At 52.1% G+C, this 20,710-nt stretch overlaps 1 protein-coding gene across 1 annotated transcript; it reads right to left on the bottom strand.

Annotated features, from left to right (window-relative positions):
* Positions 1 to 14,621: 14,621 nt before the first annotated feature.
* LOC111152870 (pyruvate dehyrogenase phosphatase catalytic subunit 2) lies at positions 14,622 to 20,127 on the bottom strand. Its single transcript, XM_022511563.1, is given in 3 exon segments — positions 14,622 to 16,794; positions 16,796 to 17,992; positions 20,083 to 20,127. Coding segments are annotated over 2 exon segments (1,596 nt in total). The 5' UTR covers positions 17,939 to 17,992; positions 20,083 to 20,127; the 3' UTR covers positions 14,622 to 16,341.
* Between the last annotated feature and the right edge of the window lie 583 nt (positions 20,128 to 20,710).

Genomic DNA, 20,710 nt, shown 5'->3' with positions numbered 1-20,710 from the left:
GGGGAGCCAGGGTGGGACTTGCTGTCCCAGGCACCCTGAGCTGATGATGGTAAATCACGGGGAAGGGAGAAAAACAACCTCTGTGGGGCCCAGACCCTATTTTTAGGAGATAATCTCTCTGCTCCTGGCAGATTCTGTGGGATGGGGGCCAAGCCCAACCAAAAGAGATGGGGTGGGCATCCTGGTTGGTCTGAGAGTCTGAGAGACTCACAGAAGATCCCCAGCCCAGGAATGAACTCTGAGGTCAGTCCCCCCCATCCTGAGCCCAGGGTGCACGCGGGTGCGCGCGCGCGCGTACACACACACACACACACACACACACACACACACACACACACCCTAACTGGAGGTTCTGCTAACTACTGCGGTTCAAGCAGAGCTTCCTGCCCCTCTCCCAGGATCCTCTATTCGGCCTGCATCCACTTAGAAATCTCCAGGGTGCAAAGCTCTTCAAAAGTAGCATCTCATCTGATCTTCCCACCAACCTGTGAGGGCAGGATTATTGGCCCCATTTGCCCCTGGAGTTTCTTGAAAGTCAGAGAGGTGAAGGGCTGCCGCTGAGAGTCTTGGAAGCAGAGTGCAAGGTGGGACTGTCTGGCCGAGGTTAGAATTATTCTCAAGTGTCCACAGCCTTCAGCAGGCCTCTGCTCCCACGAGATCCCCGAGAAGGGGCTTAGAGATCAACAGGCCAGCTCCTTCTTGTAAAAATGGGAAAGTGAATCATGAAGAAGTGAAGGGACCTTCCCAAGTCCAGCCAACAGCATCTGAGCTGGGACCCTGGTGTCACCCCACTCTCTGGGTCTTTATTCCGGATGGAAGGACAAGTAGTTAGGTGGATGGGTGGGTGAGTGGGTGAGTGGGCAGGCAGGTTGGTGGATGGGTGGATAGGTGGATGGGTTGGTAAAGAGGTCGGTGGGGTACCAACAAAGGAAGGAGTGGATGATGACAGGGCAAATTAAAGCATCTGCCCCAGCTTGAGGCCTTTTTTGCTTTGGCTTCCAGGCCCCAGGCCACCCTCTGACTGTGTCAGTTCTGGTGCTGACCAGAAGGTCCATAATCCCCAGGGACGCAGGCTCACTTTCCCTGAGAGTCTGTGGACAGAAGCCTCTCCATGATCTGCAGCCCATTCTATAGAGGAAAGTGAGGATCAGAGAGGGGGCAGGCCTCCTCCTGGGTCCCAGAGGGTCAGAAACACAGGGCCAGTACTGGTCTGTGGACTTGGCCGTGGGAGAGTGAGTGCTCGTAGAGACTACCCTCGGGAGGCAGGCCTCATTCTGCAGGCAGGGCCTAGCTGCTAAGCCAAGGTGAGGAATAACTGAGAGCTCAGTGTGGATAGAGGAACATGGGGTCCATGCCCTGCCTCATCTTTGCTGTGTGTTCCCAGACGAACACTTCACCTCTCTGAGCCTTGGTTTACTTGTTAATAAAACGGGACTCACTTGGGGCGCCTGGGTGGCTCAGTGGGTTGAGCCTCTGCCTTCGGCTTGGGTCATGATCTCAAAGTCCTGGGATTGAGCCCCACATTGGACTCCCTTCTCTCTCTGCCTGCCTCTCTGCCTACTTGTGATCTCTCTCTTTCAAATAAATAAAATCTTTTTTAAAAAATTAAATAAATAAAATAAAAATAAAACGGGACTCACAAAAATGGAGTTGTTGAGAAGACTACATGAGATGATCTCCACTAAACTGTGTTTAGCACAGCACTGGGCCCACAAGAAGAGCTGAGTACACATGACTTTCCTTGCTACACAGACTGTGGGGGCCCATACTGCAGCCCCCTACTCCCACATTCCCCAGGGGCCCCATGAGGTCCAGGCTTTTGGGAGGGAGTTTGAAGGGGAACCCCAACTCTAGCCCCCACATGGCCCTGCTGGTGACCCTGGGCAAGACACCCCTTCCAGCCTTGGCTCCTTGCCAGATCTAAAGTTCTCTCTGCGGAGACGTTGAGGGGTCTCACGGGGTTCAGACTTGTCCGGAGCTTCAGGGAGCCATAGGGTCTGCCCCAGTGGGGAGCTCTTGCTCCCCCTCTCCCAGGCCCCTTTCAGAGGCACAGGACCGGATCAAAGGGACCCAGCACTGAGGAGAGGATTGGGAGGCGGGCTTGGAAAGAATGTAAACATGAGGATATTTTTAAACTTTTTCCAGCCCCAGAGATTAAGGCTCTTGAAGGGAGAGGCCTAGAAGTCAGTCTGGCCCTCACTCACAGAGAAACAGTCTGGGGACCTCAGAGACTCTGATACCACCCACACCTACCTGTATCCATCCCAGGACCCTAGCTTGGGCCTCAGGGCAGTTCCTCCTCTGATCACACTTCCAGAGGTCCTGCTGCTATGGGATAGCATGTTTCTTTTCTTTTCTTTTGTTTTTAAGATTTTTATTTATTTATTAGAGAGATGGAGAGAGAGCACAAGTAGGCAGAGCAGCAGGCAGAGGGAGAGGGAAAAGCAGGCTCTCCACTGAGCAGAGAGTCCGATGCAGGGCTCGATCCCAGGACCCCAGGATCATGACCTGAGCCAAAGGCAGCCGCTTAACTGACTGAGCCACCCAGGCGCCCCTGGGATAGCATGTTTCTAATGAGGGGACCTAAGAGATATGGGAGGATCCAAAGGATTTCAAGGGTTATGGGGTCCTACCTGGCAGGGCTAGTGTTGAGAGACTGAGCTTAGGGACCCCTTGGTGGCCCTGTCACTCCACCAAGTACACACACATGCATGCATGTGTGTGTGTGTGTGTGTGTGTGTGTGTGTGTGAATATTTGTGGGTGTGTAAGTTCATATTAAAGTCTGATCTGCATGGTGTCACAGTGTGGGAGTGTGCCGGAACTCACCCCAGCCGCTCCCTTCCTCCCCTTCCCCGGCCCCTCTCCCCAAGACTGCTTGGATCAGTGGGGGGTGGCGGGGCGGGGAGGTGAGGCTGGCAGGAGCTAGGCTCCAGGGGAAGATGAAGAGGGCAAGGGGGCTGGGGGGAGGGGCCTGGGCCAGGTCTGAGCTATGCAGTGAGTCAGGCTGTGGGAGCTGCAGGGGCCACTGACGTGGTGGTGGGGGCGGGAGAGGGCTGCTTCCTTCCCCGCCACCCCCCAGGTATCACAGTGACTCAGGAACTTGGACACCAAGCTCCCTACATCTCCTCACTCTGGTGTCACAGTGACGCTCACCCTGGATTCTATGACAACAGCTTCTTCTCTCTGAGTGATTCTGCCACCCTCACACACTCGTGCGACACAGTGGAGCACACCCACAGGAGTGTCATAGGGAGACTCGAAGAGGGGACTCAGTCACAACATGCCCCCCTACCTTGTAATCATGTCCTAGGGACTCCCACAGCGTTACCCCATCCAAATCCCCACTGATTGGGAAGTCAGAGGGTCAGGGCTCGTGGGGGTATTTGACAGCCGGGCCAGGCTGTGGTTACCAGGACAACGAAGGGCTCTAGCCCCAGGAGAGGCCTTGCGGGATGTTTGCCAGTCTCCAGGGGGCTGTTGGGCCACCTTGTCCTGCTTCTGGACCCAGAGAGGGACGAGTGTGCAGCTCCAGGTCACACGGTTCCTCAGCAGAGGGTGACAAGCTGCCTTCCACAGCCCATCCACTGAGGCAGCAGAGGCTGAGGCCTGGCCCTGTCTCCTAAGATGCTGTGGGACTTCGGGCCCAGGACACTGAGGGGAGCTGGATGGAGCTAGAACTGCTGCCTCAGGGGGCCTGGTGCTTGCCTGAAGATGTCGCTGTGTTGTCCCTGTGTGCCTGCCCAGTCGCAGGGGTTGTTGCTATTCTTACCTACTTAGTGGAGGCCACAGGGTCAGAGATAGTGGCTGGGTGGGAGGGAGTCATGAGCACCAGCCCCTTATCTGACACATTCTCTGGAAACTTGGCCGGGGCTGCCAGCTTTGGGGGCCTGGGTAGGGGGACAGTGAGATGGTCACATGGACTGGGTTGGGGGATGGGCTCACTTGGGACAAGGTCTGCAGCAGCTGCCTCTTGCCTGCACAGCCCGGCAGAGGTCCCATCAGAAGGTCCCATCAGAAGTGGGACTTCCAGGGGGACATCTTCCCATGTGGTCATCAAGACCCACAGGTTGTCCTCAGCTTCCTACCCAATCCCAATGATAAGACACAAGCCCGGAGTTTCTCATGCCCCAGAAGACAATGTGTTGGGTTCCCCGGTGAGTTCATAGGCAGGGGCTTCCTCTAGGAGAAGAGCACTGTACCATGAGCTGCAGAAGCCCAGGTCAGCCACAGTCCTGCCCATGTCTCGGCTGTGTGACTTTATGCAAGTTGCTTCCCCTCTCTGAGATTCAGTTTCTTCATCCCTTTCCTAGGCTGTTGTAAGAACAAAGTCCAGTAAGGAATTTGGCCTGAGGGCTGCAGATGTGTGTGTGTGTGTGTGTGTGTGTGTGTGTGTGTGTGTGTGCACGTGTGCACGCACATATGCTCTGGTGGGCGGCCAGGATGGGGAGAGGGAGGCACGCAGGTCCCCCACCCTGGAGACTCCCGCCTCATGGATTTTCCATTGGCACGTCGGCACCCTCTCCCCCAAAATAGGCCCTAAGAGCCGTGTGTGACAGAGCCCAGACTGAAGGGACTTTTTTTAGCTGCCTTTGATTGTCAGCTCTCAAACGGCCACTATTTCAAGCCCCGGTGCCTACAGGAGTAGGGCCAAGTGGGGGCTGCGGTCAGCTTGGTGGGCCTGGCTGGCTCCTGGAAGGCAGCCTCTGGGGGCCAGCCCCGCCCTCTGACACCCAACACTGCCTGTTGGGGGAAGCATGGCATCCCCTGTGTATTGGGCTGATGGCTTGTCCATCCACCTCTGGGGAAGCTGCAGATCTGGCAAAATCCAACCTCATTTATTGGGCTCACCCTGCAGGCCGCTGGCTAGGGCTGTGGAGAGAAGAGCACATTGCGGGGATTAACTGAGATAGTATGAGCAAAGCGCTTACTTAGCGCAGGGGCTGGCACATCAGGCGCCCTCAGAAAATGGGAAGAACGACTATTTTTTATGTTGTCATTACAGCGACGGTCATTCTTGTTTTTGTTGTTACAGTAACATTTTTTAAATCAGGTTTCCTTCCAGTCTTTTTATTTAAAATTGATTTATGTTGCTGAGTTTGGGCAATAATATTCCTCCAGGTACACAACTGGTTTCGGTAGAAAGGAGCTCCTCCAACTTGGCTGGGGTGTCCCTCTCTGTATTCTGGACTCCTGAGATTGTACCTGACATTTCAGAATGTCTTTGATATGCCTGCAGCTTCTGTCATCTCAAATGCCATCAACCCCTGCCCCTGTAGGGTTTCAGGGTCCCAGATACCGAAGGTCAAGTTCTGCATGCTGGATCCCCAGATAGCTCCGGATTCTAGAACCCTCCGGTTAGAACCTAAGGAAATGGGCTTGTTTCCACAGTTAGATATCTGTGAGGAGGAATTTTCCAGCTGTTCAGATGTGAAAGATTTGGCAATGGGTCATGAGGAGAAATGAAGATCCTCTTGGCCTCCTGGTCATAGTGTGTGTGTGTGCAGGGGGTGTGGATTGCCAAGAAGAGGGGAAGAGGAGATGAGGTAGAAAGCCAGATTCTGGGAAGTGACTGGGAAGGGAGAAGAAGGGAGAGTGGCTAAGCCAGGCTTCCCACTTCCCCTCTGGGGTCATTTCCCAACAGGGCAGCAAGGTCAGCTAGGGCTGGGGGTCACCTGTTCCACCCTCGTCCCAAGTGGTTACTGCACAAGGTGAGACTTCCTTGTTACCCGAAGGACAGAAATAGATCTCAGGTGATGGCCAGTGATCCATGCCCAGAACTACCAGCGTTATTCTGAGAGTGGCAGGCACGGAACCAGGCCAGGCTTGCTCAAATGGAACTGAGCTGGAAGTGGCATCCTTGGTCTGCAGGCTCACCCTGCCCTTTCAGGAATCCTGAATGGGGTGTGGGGACTGGAGCCATATGCAGGCCAACCCTCGAGAGGTGGGCTTCAGATCCTGACTCGGCCATGGGATCTTGGACAAGTCGCTTGGCATCTCCAAGCATCAGCGTCCTTCTCAAATGATAGGGACCTCAATCCCTGAAGCTGATAGTTGGTGCTCAATTGATGTGTGAATCTCTATTTCGGCTGTCCCAGAGTGCAAGCCCAGGGGTCCAGAGAAGGCAAGGGCCTTGTCTGTATAGCCCACCTGCCAACAGGCCTCTTACCCACCAGTCTGAAGGAGTCAGAGTCAGGCACAAAAGCATGTTTCTGGAAGGGCTTGTGGGGATTTTCCAGGAAAAACTCCATCCAACTGGAGAATTCCATTCCTGGCCCTGCTGCCCAGGGCTTGGGCTAAGGAGGGGATGCTCTGGCTCATTCTGGTTCTGTCCAGCTCCTGCTCCTTGCCTGCAAAGCTCAGGTCAGGGTGCCTCAAACCATAAGCTTTTGTTGTTTGCTATGGGTGAGGGTCCTGAGGCCCCAAGGTCCCACTCGAGGCCCTGGCACAGGACGGTGCTGGGCTCACAGCTGGTCCTCTTCTGACCCTTCATCCCGTCCAAGGCTCCTCCCCTTTCTTCATCCAACATGTCTGAGCATTTTCCCTGGAACCAGCCCCTGCCTTCAGGGTCAACCCCAATGGAAATGGATAAGCCAGCATGGTGGACACTGACTGGGGGAGAGATGGCATTTGACCCAGCTTGGGGGGTGGGAGTTGACAAAGGCAGCCAGAGTAGGAAAGGATAACCAAGGTGGGACAACAGCATGGGCAAAATCTCAGAGGACTGGGACATGCTGTGACATACTGTGACACTTCCATGAGGCTGGAGCACAGGTTTGAGGGTGACTGATGGGCACCATGGTCAAGGGTGGGAAGTGAACTGAACTTAGTTATTTGCTGAGCTGGAACTGGAACCCAGTTGCTTTCCCAGCCTGGGCCTCTTTCTTCACAGCTACCCCCAACCAGGGTTTTCCCTGGGTTTGGCCAGGAATGGGGGTAGGGTGGGGGTGGGGTCTTCTCGGTGGGGAGAGCCAGGCTGGCAAATAGGAATCACAAGACAAAACAAGGTGTTACAGCTGGGCCCAAGGGGACCTGGCTCAGCTTGCCACAAGGTGGTCACCCTCGCCACCCTCTGGGATATTCCTGCACCCACGAAATGCCCACAAAGGTCCCCGGTGGTGCTAGAACACTCAGCTCTCTGGGAGCAAAGCTTTTGTAGGATCCCAGCAGGGCCGTGGGCACAACTAGGCCCACTCTATCATTTTTTTTTAAGATTTTATTTATTTATTTGACAGAGATCACAAGTAGGCAGAGAGGCAGGCAGAGAGAGAGGAAGGGAAGCAGGCTCCCTGCTGAGCAGAGAGCCCGATGCGGGGCTCGATCCCAGGACCCCGGGATCATGACCCGAGCCGAAGGCAGAGGCTTAACCCACTGAGCCACCCAGGCGCCCCACACTCTATCATTTTTATCTTAACTTCAGCCTAGCACCTGTCCCCTATCTAGCTTCAACCACCATCTCCTCCCCTGGGGAGGGGATCGTGGCTCCCCTCTACCCTGCAGGCTGGCGCCAAGGTTTATGAGCCAGTGCAGAAGGCTCTGAGAGCCATACGGGTGGAAAAAGTTACCCGGTTCTAAATCAGCCAGCCTCTGGGTGATCTCATCCCCTTCCCAATATAGTCACAGTCCCCTCCTCCACTGCCAGCCCCTGGCCTGTGGGCTAAGTCACGAGGGAGCTGGTGGAGGGGCGTATGTGAGGGCTGGGGGGTTGGGGAAAGATTTCAGCTTGAGGTCACACCGTACATTCAGTTTCATAATGTGATTTCCCACCCTACCCCCCAACTTACAGTATCTCCATTTAGCAATTTCCCGTCTAATAATAAAGGTCTTCCACCATCACTTTTTTTCACTGTCACTTTAAAGTCCACCCAACTTTGCACCAGAATCTCTTTGTCCAGTATGTTGAGCAAGGCCATGTCAGCGGTGTCCACTTTCTCTTTCTTACTGACACCAGGGCCATGGCCATATTTGTCCAACCCCCCTTCTGCAGCTGCCTGGTCCTGTCCCTCTCTCCCTCTCTCTCTGTTTCTCTCTCTGATACATTCTGACAGGTGCTGGGCAGGAGAGCAGGTTTCACTGTGTGGCAGAATAGTTCTGGGCTCTTCCCCAAGCCAGAGGTGCCAAGCCCAGGGCATGGAGGGGGATTGGAGACCAGTCCAGGGTGCCGAGGTCAGGAAAGCCAGGGAGGCTCTGATCTGCGGGTCCCTCCCACCTGCTTGAGGCAAGCAACCCCTCCCCCAGTTTCCACCTGCTCTTGCCCTCCCAACCCCATAGGCCAGGCCGACTGGGAACACAAGTAGAGGCCCTACACAGAGCGTCCTGTCTTGCACCCACACAGCCCTGCTCCAGGCAGAGGCAGAGGCCCAGCCTCAGGCTGTGACCCCTGACAGTCCATCCAATTCACATCTTGCCAAACGTTCCTCTAGCTTCTGCTAGAATGCTTCCACAGATAGCTCACTCCTCCCTGCCTGACTTTAATTTAAGGGAGCAGAGAGGGCATGTTGGTTTTTTTTTTTTTTTTATCAGATGAGTGGATATTCAACAGAATCACATGAACGCTTAGGCAATCATGTGAAAGTGAAGAGGAAGTTTTGAAGTCAGATACCAGGGTTCAAAACTCAGCTCCACATTACTAGTTTTGTGATCTTGAGCACATTGGTTCACTTTTCCAGGCTCAGTTTCACCATCTGTAGAATGGGTTCATGATACTTGCTTCCTATAATCGTGAGATTTACTATGAAGGATTGGTTCACGTGCTTATGCAGGAAAGAAAAAGGCCTTTCTTCCACATGCTTTGATCTCTACAAGCTGGAGGCAAAGAAAGGCAGCAGTGTGGTTCCAGTGCAAAGCCGAAGAACCATGGGAGCCAATGATCTAAGTTCCAGTCAGAGTCCACAGGCCTAAAAACTAGGGGCACCAGATGTCCCAGAGCACAAGTGAATGTCCCAGCTCAACGGACAGCACATTTTTCTCTTTCTTCTCTTGGCCTCTTTTTTCTGTGCCAGTCCTGGGCTGATGCCCACCCACTTCTTTACTCTGTCTACTGTTTCAAATACTAATCTCTTCTGGAAATACCCTCACAGACACACCCAGAAATAATATTTTACCAGCTTTCTGGGCATCCCTTAGCCCAGTCAGGTTAACACATAAAATTAACCATCACAGCCATCTCTCAGATTGACCAGTTATCCAGACTTTGCCACACACGAATATCAATCCCCAGTATCACAGTGCTAAGCTCAGCCCAGATTCAAGAGGAGGGGAATTAGACCCCACAGCCTGATGGGAGGGGTGGCAAAGAATCTGTGGTCATCCTTAAAATCACAACAAGGAGCAAAAGGGGGGACGGTTCCAGCCTCCCTCCCAGGGGTGACCAGGGGGCAGCCTGACTCTTGGAAGAGGTGACTTCGGCTTGTGGAAGAAAGGCCTTTTTCTCTCTCCTCACTTCTTTCTTCCTGTGTGACACCTGGGGAGGAGTGGAGGAAGTTGGGGAGGAAGATTCTGAGGTTTCTCCCAAGAGTGAGGGGGAGCCTAGAAGGTTTGGAGCTGATGAGTGATGCATAATATTTGAGTCTGACCACGGTCACTCCAGTCACTCCGGCTGCTGTGTGCTGGGTGGAGCTGACAGGAGGGGGCAGCTGTTGTTTGGGGACCGCGGGTGGGGGCGGGGAGGCGGGTAAAGGTGGTTTGAACCGCTCTTGGGGCTGGGACAGGGGATGGGGCAGTGGACTCCAGAGCTGGGCAGCTGGCTGTGGGGCCCAGCTTCAGGGAGCAGGAAGAGGAGGTGGGAAGGGTTCAGAGGTGTAGAGCAGTCCACAGAGGGGAGCACCCACACTGGGGGAGACTGGAAAAGGTGGCAACTGATCCCCCACCACCTACAGCCACCACCTGGCTCTGGCTGTTTTGGGACTTCAGCCTCCCCATCCCCACAAAGCAGGGTTAAGTGATCACAGGACAGGGTCCTTCTCCTACCCCACACTCACTCCAGCCCCAGGGAGGTCCAGGGTCTGGTGAGGCTCCCTGAAGGGTGTCCCAGGCTGCAGTCCCAGGGACCCCCTGCTCTGGCAGAACCGTGCCTCAGGGTCTCTTCTCAGGCATGCTGTCCTCCCACTCCCTCCAGCTGTGGCTGGCACCAACATGGCCAGATGGTGACATCTAGAGGCAGACTCCTGTCTCACATTGCTTCTGGGCAGAATCCCCCAGCAAAGGGCCTGGACAGGCGGTTGCCAGGCGCGAGCGCTCCCCATTGGTGTTCCTGTTATGTCCTCCTCTGGATTGAGTGACCAACCACCAGGCAGAGCTCAGAAAAGAGCTGGCTCCTCCGTCCCTCCATGCCAAAGTCCAGTTTGGAGTCAGCAAAGCCGCTGGAGCCCCAAGTGAACCCAGGGATACTCTCCCTTCCTACAAGCCAAGGACCTGTGAGCTCAATGACATTCCCCATCCGCTACCCACCACACCACATTATCTCAGAGGAAGGGTCATCCCAGCAGCTCAGCCCGCCTCTTATCACAGAGCTAGCCCCCACCATCCAGGCCCACCCTGTGTCCTGAGTCCCACATGAGAATTCCTTGCCTCTCCTTAGCGATGCTTTGAAAATCACTTGTGCATTTTCGTCTATCCACACCCACCGGTTTTCTCCTCACCCCCTTTCCTCACACCTTTTCACACCACCGCTCACGGTTTTGCTACTACTTCTCTGACCTCTCTTTGACTGATTCCTCTTCATCTGCTCCCCCCTCCCTCCAATCATCCCTCCCACTGTCAATCCCCCCATCCTTCCTCGTTCATTCTACAATCAGCAGGACAAGGGGCCAGGCCTGATGTTACAGCAGTGGAGTGGAGAGGAGAAAAACAAGAACCAACGCCCCAAAGCACCTGGTTTCAGCGCTGCAGGGGAAGTGAAGGGGAGCGGTGGGGTCTGCGGTGCTGCCCCCACCGCACCTCCAAGCGGACAAGGAGAAAGCCACGCCCACCGCACCTCCACGCTGACCAGGAGTAAGCCACGCCCACAGTCCCTTCTGCGCTCCTTACCTGGCTGCGCTCGCTTTCCTCTCCCAGGAGACCACCCGAAGGCGTCCCCCTTGCCCACCCAGCCACATTTGGCTACCTCCCGCCTCAACCCTCACTGCACTCTCATCCCTGCTTCCATAAAGACCCCAGAGTCTGTCCTCAGACCCACTGGACCAGATCCACCCCTGTTCTTCACTCCTCATGCTCCTTTCCCTGCTCTGTCTGGCCCATCCTCATGGCCATTGTGCCCAAGGTCACACCTCTCAGCCCCCCACTGGGAGGGGCCATCCCCGGAGCCTTGGACCCAGGGCATGAGGTGTGTGCAGGGTGGACCGGACAGAGCAGCATTTGGTGGCAGACGTTCTTTCTTTTCATCTGCTGTAGGGAGGATGAGGTTGGGCGAGTGAGGTCTTTCCAGAATTCTGGAAAGGCAGGAAGAGTGAAGACGTGGAACAGAGCAGGTTTAGGAAAGTCCCTCCACGGACCACTTTTCCAGACACGAGGGAAAGGAATGTGTCCTGGCCTACTTCCGCCTTGCTCCTTGCAGCTAGGCAGTTTCCCATACAGGACAGATAAGGTCAAGGGCTCGTGGAACAAAGACACTCTGACCCATAGAAGTCTGGTAGGGACACTCACCCGTTCCAGAGGGAGCTGCTTGGAGCACTGGCCACCCAGGATTCAGAGGGCCACAAGCCTGGGAACCACTATAGGGGATTTAACAGCATCAAGTGAAATAAAAACAAAAACTCTAGATATGAAGGAAACGACATGAATTTATTTCTTCCCCTTGGAAGGAGTCCAAAGAGCTCAATCTTTAAAATTTAATTCTCCGTTTCCCTTGTATTTTTTCCCCTTGTATTTTTATCATGTTCCAAAATGACGGAATATTGGAACACATGTGTTAAGTATATCTAGCTTCTTTTCAGCACCACCTACTTCTCCATCCCATCCCCACCCACCCTGGGCTGAAACTGTGCAATGAAAGAGTTTTCATGCATTATGTTCCCTTTTTGAAGGGGCCATTATTGGGACAAGTGGATGGACTGTGGATTTGGTTCAAATCTCAGCCCTACCATAGTGTCGGGGGCAAGTTTTTCACTTTTGTGATATTAAAGAGGGAAATAGCTCCTCTTATCTTCATCAGACCTCAGACATTCCCTTTTCCACCTTTCCCTCCAGCAAACCTGCTCTTCTTCAAGCCCAGGTGAACCACCCTAGCCCACACTGAAGTGTTAATGACTTAATAGTTGGATTGCTTTCAAGAAGCACCCTGCGGGGGCTGGGGGGACAGTCCTTAGGAGCTTCCTCTCTTCAGAGGCAGGAAGACAGAGCTCAGGGAGTAGGAATGGGAAGGAGGGGGCTCTTCAACACTGGAGGTTACTGCCTGGAAATTTTCCCTAACGCTGGCTCTGCATTGAACACAAGCTGGTTTTATGAACTCAGTTAAATAATATGAAACCCCAGCAGAACTTGGCACTGGGTGTGTGGACACCCTTACAACACAAGCCTTCACTTCCTTTTCCTTCATTTCAGGTCCCTGCACACAGAGTTAACACCAAATGAGGACTTCCTGTGTGGTCAGCAGCCATCAAAAATTTGCACAGAAAACTTCTTTTGGGGCGTGGGGGAGGGGGAGCCTTGAACAAACTAAAATCTTCCCTGGCCAGATAAGGGTGGTGACTCAAAGGCTGGTCTATCCAGTACCCTAAGGACCGAAGGAAATTATTATTCAAACCAAAACACACCAAATTTCATTTAGCCTCTTTTATTGACAAGTTTCATTTAAACATCTCTAACAGTTAGAAAATCAATGTCCAGTAAGAACATTGCTATACATTTTAAAATCAAATGTGAGTAAATATGAAAGAACAGGGTTAATCATTTTTCCAAGTCAATGCTTGATAAGAATTATTTTCCAGGAAGCATGTTACACAGCAGGTGCCCCAGGTATAAGGGACAGAGGCTCAGCCAGCTCAGGAGATGATGGCACAGCAGCCCACGTTCCCGCTCAGTGATACGCCAGGCAGTCCACACGATGACAGCAGCACCAGTCTTCATAGCCCAGCTCCAAAGCTACACCAGGGTTTTTTTTTTTTTCTGTCAGGGGAAGGAGTCATGTTCAGAGACAAATGCACCACTTTAAAATGAAACTACAATGGCTCCATTCCAGGATCCTCTGGTTTAACCTGGGAAGCAGAGTTCTCCCAAGAGCTGTCAAGTGAAGATAGGTTACCAGGAACTGAGAGACCAAAGAGTCAAGCCAGACTCGTTCTGAACACATTCTCTTGTTCCATACAATTCATTATTCTCTTCTTTAGTTGACTCAAGTTCAAGCTGTTTCTATTGCACTGACATACACAAGGTGCAGCTTAGTTATGTCTAAACTGAAATTTTACCCAGTGTGTCTGATGCAAATGATCTTTTAGGCCAATCCGACTTCTGGGAAAACTGTTTATATATTAACATACCTCAAAGTTCACATTTTCATTTTAACAAATCATCTTTTTAAAAAATAACAAATTAGATTGACTGTTACAAATACTACCTCAGAAAAACTGAATCTAAGTAACTTGACCTAGCATTCTAATTTGAATCTAGAACTATACCATCTTCTCTATTTTGACCAATCCCCGGAATCAGCAGGGTTGTATTATTTATACATAAAACAATATCTAAATTATGCCAATATTACCAAAGCTTCTTACCTAAACTAAGACGCAATTTAAAGAACCAAAGCATACGGTATTCAAGTTACATCCAAAATATTAAATGGTCCATCTTATTTCTTAGTTCTTTTTAGATGTCTCAAAATTGAAAGCTTCACATAAAAGAAATGATAAATGCTTTGGAAGACTGACAAGTACCACCAACCCCCTCTCAAATTCCAGTGTCCTCCAGCAATAGCCTATGTTGTCTCAGAAAGGCCAGTGACACCAGAAGTTAGGTCGGGGAGACAGACATGCTGGGGCTTAACCAGGAGGCTCTCCTTGGAGCATTCAGGGAAAGAGCTGAGAGAGCCTGAGAGAGTTCACTGTGGAAAAAGGTAGACAACAAATCAGCCTTTTTTCCACTTCAATATACCGACTAGAAAGCGGGCAATATACTAGGCAGAGAGAGAACACAGATATGCTTGGAGAAGCAGGCAGGAAGTCTGTGTCCTCTCAGCTGTCCCATGAGTTACTGCATCAGATGTATTTTGTGACCCACGCCAGGCTCCCAAACAGGATTCAGACAGTCGGGGTAATACGGTAAATGTCCCGAGGTGGGCCAGGGTTGAGCTGGCATCAAGAACAAAGAATGACAGACAAGCAGTCTTCAGCTCCAGCAAAAACCTTCCTGCAAGCACAATAGCAGTGATTCACGTTTCATTTCTCAATTAAGATGTAGAAGATCAAAAGGAACACTGGGACGCCTGGGTGGCTCAGTTGGTTAAGCGGCTGCCTTCGGCTCAGGTCATGATCCCAGCGTCCTGGGATCGAGTCCCACATCGGGCTCCTTGCTCAGCGGGGAGCCTGCTTCTCCCTCTGCCTCTGCCTGCCACTCTGTCTGCCTGTGCTCATGCTCTCTCTCTCTCTAACAAATAAATAAAATCTTAAAAAAAAAAAAAAAAAAAAGGAACACTAATGGTTTTGGAATAGAATGACCAAAGCTGAAGCACTGAGTAGAGACGAAGCCCCTGTCACCAAAAAGTTACACTGGAAAGCAGACAGAGGAATGTCTCCCAGCTAGAAGTCCCCCAACAAGTGAATGAATGTCACTGGGACATGAAAAGTCAAACTCTCTTTTCTTTCAGTGGATGGCACAAGGTGGAGACGAAGAGAGGGTTCAACCAATGTAGTGTGGGAAGACAGAATGGTCAGCTTTGTGGGATTATATGTGTGTTTCTGTTTAGGGACACACTTCCTGTTGTTTAAATGCCACCGCCATTCATGAGAACATGAAATTCGTTCCCCGAGAAAGGAGGCACGTGGCTTCATTTGAAATAAACACGAAGACTGTGCTGCCCACAGAAGCCATTACGGGTCACATTTTTATTTTTGCCCCGACTCCTATACTAAATATGGTCTGCTCCCCGAGGAGCAGCTGAGGCCGTTCAGCCCACAGTCTCCAGGCAAGTGTCCTGTCTGACCAATCTCACTCCTCCCCCTTCCCTCCTGCCTTTCAGGAGGCGAACAGGCAGCCTTCGCTTGTGACTTCTCAAATCCTTTGTGTTTTCACAGTGCAGGCAGGCTCGGGTCTAGTCTTAAGCCCAAAATCCACAGCACGTGCCAGTCCTGCCCACTGACCTGTCCCAACTATCATAGTACATAATCACATCTTCTCCTTCCCTGCAACCCTATGGAGAGGGAGCCTTCCTCCGGGACAGCACCACGGAGGCAGCAGCTGCAGAGCGAGGCAGTCAGCAGAGCAAAGGTAGGAGGATTAGGTGGAATTCACAGAAGACCGTTTGAGAGGTATAATCAGAAAGGCTAAGTGCTCTCAATTAACCTGTCCAGAGGCTAAGCCCCGGAGGGTATTTTATTAATGCAGGGAAGGCCAGGAATTAAGGCTTAGACAGAAGTTACCTCCTAGTATGGCTCAAGGTTCAAGGGGTGAGACACAGCAGAAGCGCTTGCCAGCTGCACAAGTGAATTCAGCTGGTGCAGAGGCCTACCCACCCTCACCCCTCTTGGCTGAAAACCAAGACGAGTCATTCCAAGCATGCTTACAAGCAGGCCCGTTTGCAACTCTGAGGACTCAGTTTTAGGCCAAACTAAAACACAACGAGGGTGTAGCATCACATAATGTTTTCACAAGTAGAGTCACACAAAAAAAGTTCGAATGTTGCAGAGAAAAGTATTCTAGAATATGCTTTGTAAACCTAGGTCTTAGTAATTTAAAAATAAAAACTAAACAAAACCTTCCTTCATAGTCTAGCTGTCCACGACTGTGAACTGAGGGAAAACTGACAAGTGTGCCGATTTTGCAGCATAACCTCAGAAAATCCTGAAGTTCTTCACATTCTCAGAACGATGATTAAACCTACCCTCGGAAGGCTCAGGCTGACAGTTTAACAACAGTGTCTTTATAAAAGGGCTTTGGCTATGGGCCCAAGCCCATATGCTCTCCATGCTCTGCCCTCTCTACCTAGAAAAGGTGACCAAAACACACGGGGCCATGAAATCACTGCTACTGTTTTTAAACCAAGGCTGGTTTTTTTCGCTCACGTCAGTCTATTTTTAAGCAAGCGACATCTGCCTGCCTTTTTAACAGTAAGGTCTGAAGAGCCAGCTTAAGGATAAATGAAAAATGTCTTAGCAAAGCATTTAAGTTAACCTTGGCCAGACGGGAGCCTCTCAACTCCCCCTGTAATAGGTGTCTATTGAGTCTGAGTTAAAATACACCACCGTGACAGTGATGTCATCCCTGTACATCCTTGCCAAGTCCTCTGGCAACGTCAGCATCGCTGTCAGCCGCTCAGGCTCCATCTCCCCGTACTCATTGGTCCCTATGGCGTGTCTGATCAGATGTGTGGCCGCGTTTTGGTCGGCTGCGTGGAGGCCCTGGGCTTTCCTCTGCAGCAGCAGGCTCTGCATGAGTCCCAGGTTGGCAGGTCTCTGCGCCAGGTCTGGCTTGTGCCGACCTGCTTCGGCCAGGTGATCCACCACCAGCCTCACCACTTCCTCGTTGCCCAGCACGTCCCAAAGACCATCCGAGGCCAGCACGAGAAACTTATCCTGGGGTCTCAGCCGGTGGTAGGTGACCTCAGGCTTGGCAGTCAGGTAGGGGGGAGGATAGTAGTGCGGGGGGGGTGAACTGGTAAATATTGAGGGCCTCGGTGTCAAAGCCCCTCTCCAGGACACTGTGCTGCAGCTCTTTACTCCACTTCAGCTGGACGTCCCCAAAGGCCCTGCAGGGCATGAGGACGCCCAGCAGCCTGTGGTCCACGATGACCGTCCTGTCCTCTGATTCAGGGTGCTCCCTCTTTAGCCGCGACAGCTCGGCCGGGTTCCAGGCATTATGGTCGCAGGTGAGGGGTAGACAAGACCACATGCCATTGTCCTCCTGGACCCCAAGGATGGCCCGACAGTCACCAGCGTTTGCCACATGCAAGTGAACTCCATCCACGTGGGCCATGCAAGCTGTTGCCCCAGAGAAGGCGACCTGGAGTGAAAGGTTCCTTGTCATCTCATCTTCCAGGGGCGCCTGGACTTCCAGCGAGATGTCAGAATCCAGTCTCTGGAAGGAATGCGTTAATGCTTCCTTAATGTTGAGTCCCATTTCCATGTGCAGGTCAAGCAGCTCCTGCCAGTAGACACGGAGGTGATCGAGGTGCATGGACGTGACATCCTTGTAGATACTGTCCCCTGGGCGCTTGAGCCAATGCAGGATGGGCAGCAGGGGCTTCATGCTTTCCACAGCTCCCTCCATCCGCTCCAGGGTCTGCTGGGACATCAGTGACACGGCCACATAGTAGAAGAGCCTCTCACTCACTGCTTGAGCACACGCATGGCCACCATGTCCGTCAAAGATGCCGAACATCAGACCATTGGTCTGCAGGCAGGTAGCGATACCTTGACGGTCTTCCACTGGGGAATTGGCAGCCAGCTGGTTGCTCTCAAACCGTAACACCGAATTTGGGACTCCACTGACAAGGTCAAGAATTTTGTGGGCTGACTCGCCGGCTCTCAGAACTTCATTTACCTGCTGAGGGCTGAGCTGCAACTGAAAGTCATCTTCCTCTGTTGATGTATGTCTTAAGGCTTTCTGCAGAGTGAAGCCACTGCACGGGACACTGCTTTTTCTGGTGCTTGGTAGGTGGGAAAAGAGTCTCCAACTTGCTTCATTTCCATTTGAGGCCCACCTTGAATATAAACGTTTGCCCCCCTGTAACGTGGCAATGCCGCTCCTTGCAGAATTTTTTAAGATCCAGAAGGGCAAAGTACTTGGCATTATGAAACTATACTAGCAAATGTGTTCCTTCAGCAAAAGGGGCTTTCTTTAGACCTGAAAATTAAAGAGTTGAAGAAAGCTCAAATTCAATTTCTTAAAAACAATTACTTCTGGGGGCGCCTGGGTGGCTCAGTGGGTTGGGGCCTCTGCCTTCGGCTCAGGTCATGATCCCAGGATCCTGGGATTGAGTCCCACATCGGGCTCTCTGCTCAGTGGGGAGCCTGCTTCCCCCTCTCTCTCTGCCTGTCTCTCTGCCTTATTGTGATCTCTGTCAAATAAATAAATAAATAAAATCTTAAAAAACAAACAAACAATGACTTCTGAAAACATGTGCTACCATCCTGAACAAATGCAGTTTAAGATAAACTTCAAAAGAGTTGACTAAATTCAAAATACATAAGTAAGTTGTCCTACCTCCCATTACAACACATAAGTAACATTCCAGAAAGTGGAGAAAACAGGGTTTTTATATGCTCTCCACTCTTAGAGAGCCACTGAAGGCTTCCCCACAGGGCTCACTCATCCCTCACAACTGACGCAGGGGCTCCTTCTTTTTCTTTTCCTTCCCGAATCCTTTCCCTTGCCAGAGCCCAGGATCTAGCTCCCATGTTCACTTCCCCCAGCAGATTGTAAGTGTTTATTTAAATATCTGCTTTTCCACTGTTCTATAAGCTCCATGAAATCAGGAACCCAGGTTCCCTTACTCACCAGTGGCTTTCCAGGGCCCAGCCCTACACAAAGTACACAACAGGCCCTCAACTACCGGTCGACATGGCATTGCCAAAGGCCCAAGAGCAAACTAGGTATGACATGAGCTCTCTAACATCAGATACACTGCTTCACTTGACTGAGCTCCAGCTGTCTGACGGTGGGATGAGAACACTAGCCTCATGAGGTTTTTTTGAGGATTTAATGAAATATGACTCTTCTGCTCCAAAAAGGTAGTAATTACTTTTATCATTAGGTGACTCCTCTAGTCCTTCTGTATACATTTTTATATAGTTGAAACCACAACTTACACTGTGATTTTCTTTTTAGGAGTATTTTATTCACAATACTACATTCCATGCATGTGCAATACCCCATTTTGGCATAAACAATCTCAATTTACTTAACTGTTCTCCACTGTTGTAGATTTAGAGATCGTTTCCACTGGCTAACATTTATGAACACCAAACTGCACTGTGTTGCACACCAACCTTTTCCCTATTTAGGTTTTAACCTACTTATTTCCCAAAGGCCGGAATCAGCAGGTCAAAGGGTGTAGACTCATATTGCCAAACTGATTTCCACAAGATTCACATGCCTCCCCAAGGACACGAAAGGAACAGTTTCCTAGCAGCTTCAACAGACTCTGATGGCATTTTTTCTTAGACCAAAAAAACACGAAGAAACAAACAAACCAAAAAAACCCTGCTCTATTTTATTTTCTCAGATGACCTAAGAGGAGCGTTTCCCACGTGTTTTCGGATTTTGTTCAGAAGACCAGCCCTCCACAAGTTTGTCTGTTGAGGCACTGGGAGCTTACAGAACTGAGGATCGTCCTCCTCCCCTCAGCCCACCCCGCTGAACTTGGGGACGCGGTGGTAGGTCAAGTAGTACAGAGGGCGCCTGGCACCTCCCACTCCTCCGGGGCCCTGCAGAGAAACCAGGCAACCCTTTCCAGCCCAAGAAGGTCCGCCGCAGCCGGGATCCAAACAATTTCGCGCCCCTCAAAAAACCAAACAGGTCCCAAGTTCAAGTCTCTGACCCACAGCCTCATAAAGAAGAGTTCGGGCTCCGGAGTCCACCGAGCCCGATCTCCCTCAAGCCCGTACCGGCCACGTCCCTGAGCCCCAGCTTCAGCCTGCGAAACAGGCAAATTCAGTCGAGGCGCCTAGCTCACAGGGATGCTCCAAGGGCTAAAGCAGCTCGTGCGGTGCCCGGGTCCGAAGCCAAGGGTCCTTGGCAAGTCCGCGAGCCCACGTGGCGCGTGCGCGCAGTGGGGCGACCGTAGCTGCGGGTCTTTCCCCTCACCTCATCTCACCTCGGCTCTCCACCCCATCACCTGATCCGATTTTGCGGGCCGGGGTGAGCCAGGCGCAGGCGACACCCAGTGGGGTTGGAGGAAGAGTCCGCATCCCACGATCGCCCCCCTTCCTTACCTCGGACCTTCGCTCTCCTCTCACCAGCTTGCGCCACCGCCGCGGGGTCCGTCCCGTCAGTTCCGCGCCTGCGCACAGTACGGCGGCTGCCACTCCTCCAGCCTCACCTCCTTGAAGCGGCCCCTTGTGCAGATCTAGATGGAGAAGGAAGCATCCTCTCGCCGGCTCTTATTGGTTCACCTGCGGAGGCGGGCTCTTGACGGACAGAGGAGTTGTCCAATAGCCGATGAGGACAAGGGGGCGAGCAGGGCGGGAGGGACCAAATCCGGTTCCTCCCCACCCATCCCCACCAGTCTCCTGGGCTCTGAATGGTGAGTGGGCTGAGGGCCCGGCTGGAACCCCACCACTTTACCTCCCACACTCTGCACACCCCAAACTGAGAAGCCTCTTCAGTTTTTTACTCTTGTTAATAATACCTCACGGCTTCCTCTCCATTGCTTTGCCGACCGGTCCAGACCCCTCTCCCAGGCGCCACAGCCTTATATTCAACCACTTGTACACCTCCTTCGGGGGGCGGTAGGTACGCCTTCCTGCCAAGCCTGCGCTTGCTCTCCTGCCCTAACCTACAGTAATGGGCCCACTGTCTTCCCAGATGGCCTAAACCAGAAACCTGGCAGTCTTTTTTTAT

This window comes from Enhydra lutris, unplaced genomic scaffold (assembly GCF_002288905.1).
Source record: "Enhydra lutris kenyoni isolate GAN:26980312 unplaced genomic scaffold, ASM228890v2 scaffoldscaffold30, whole genome shotgun sequence".
NCBI classification, from domain to species: Eukaryota; Metazoa; Chordata; class Mammalia; order Carnivora; family Mustelidae; genus Enhydra; species Enhydra lutris.
This window is presented reverse-complemented; position numbering and strand designations above follow the sequence as displayed.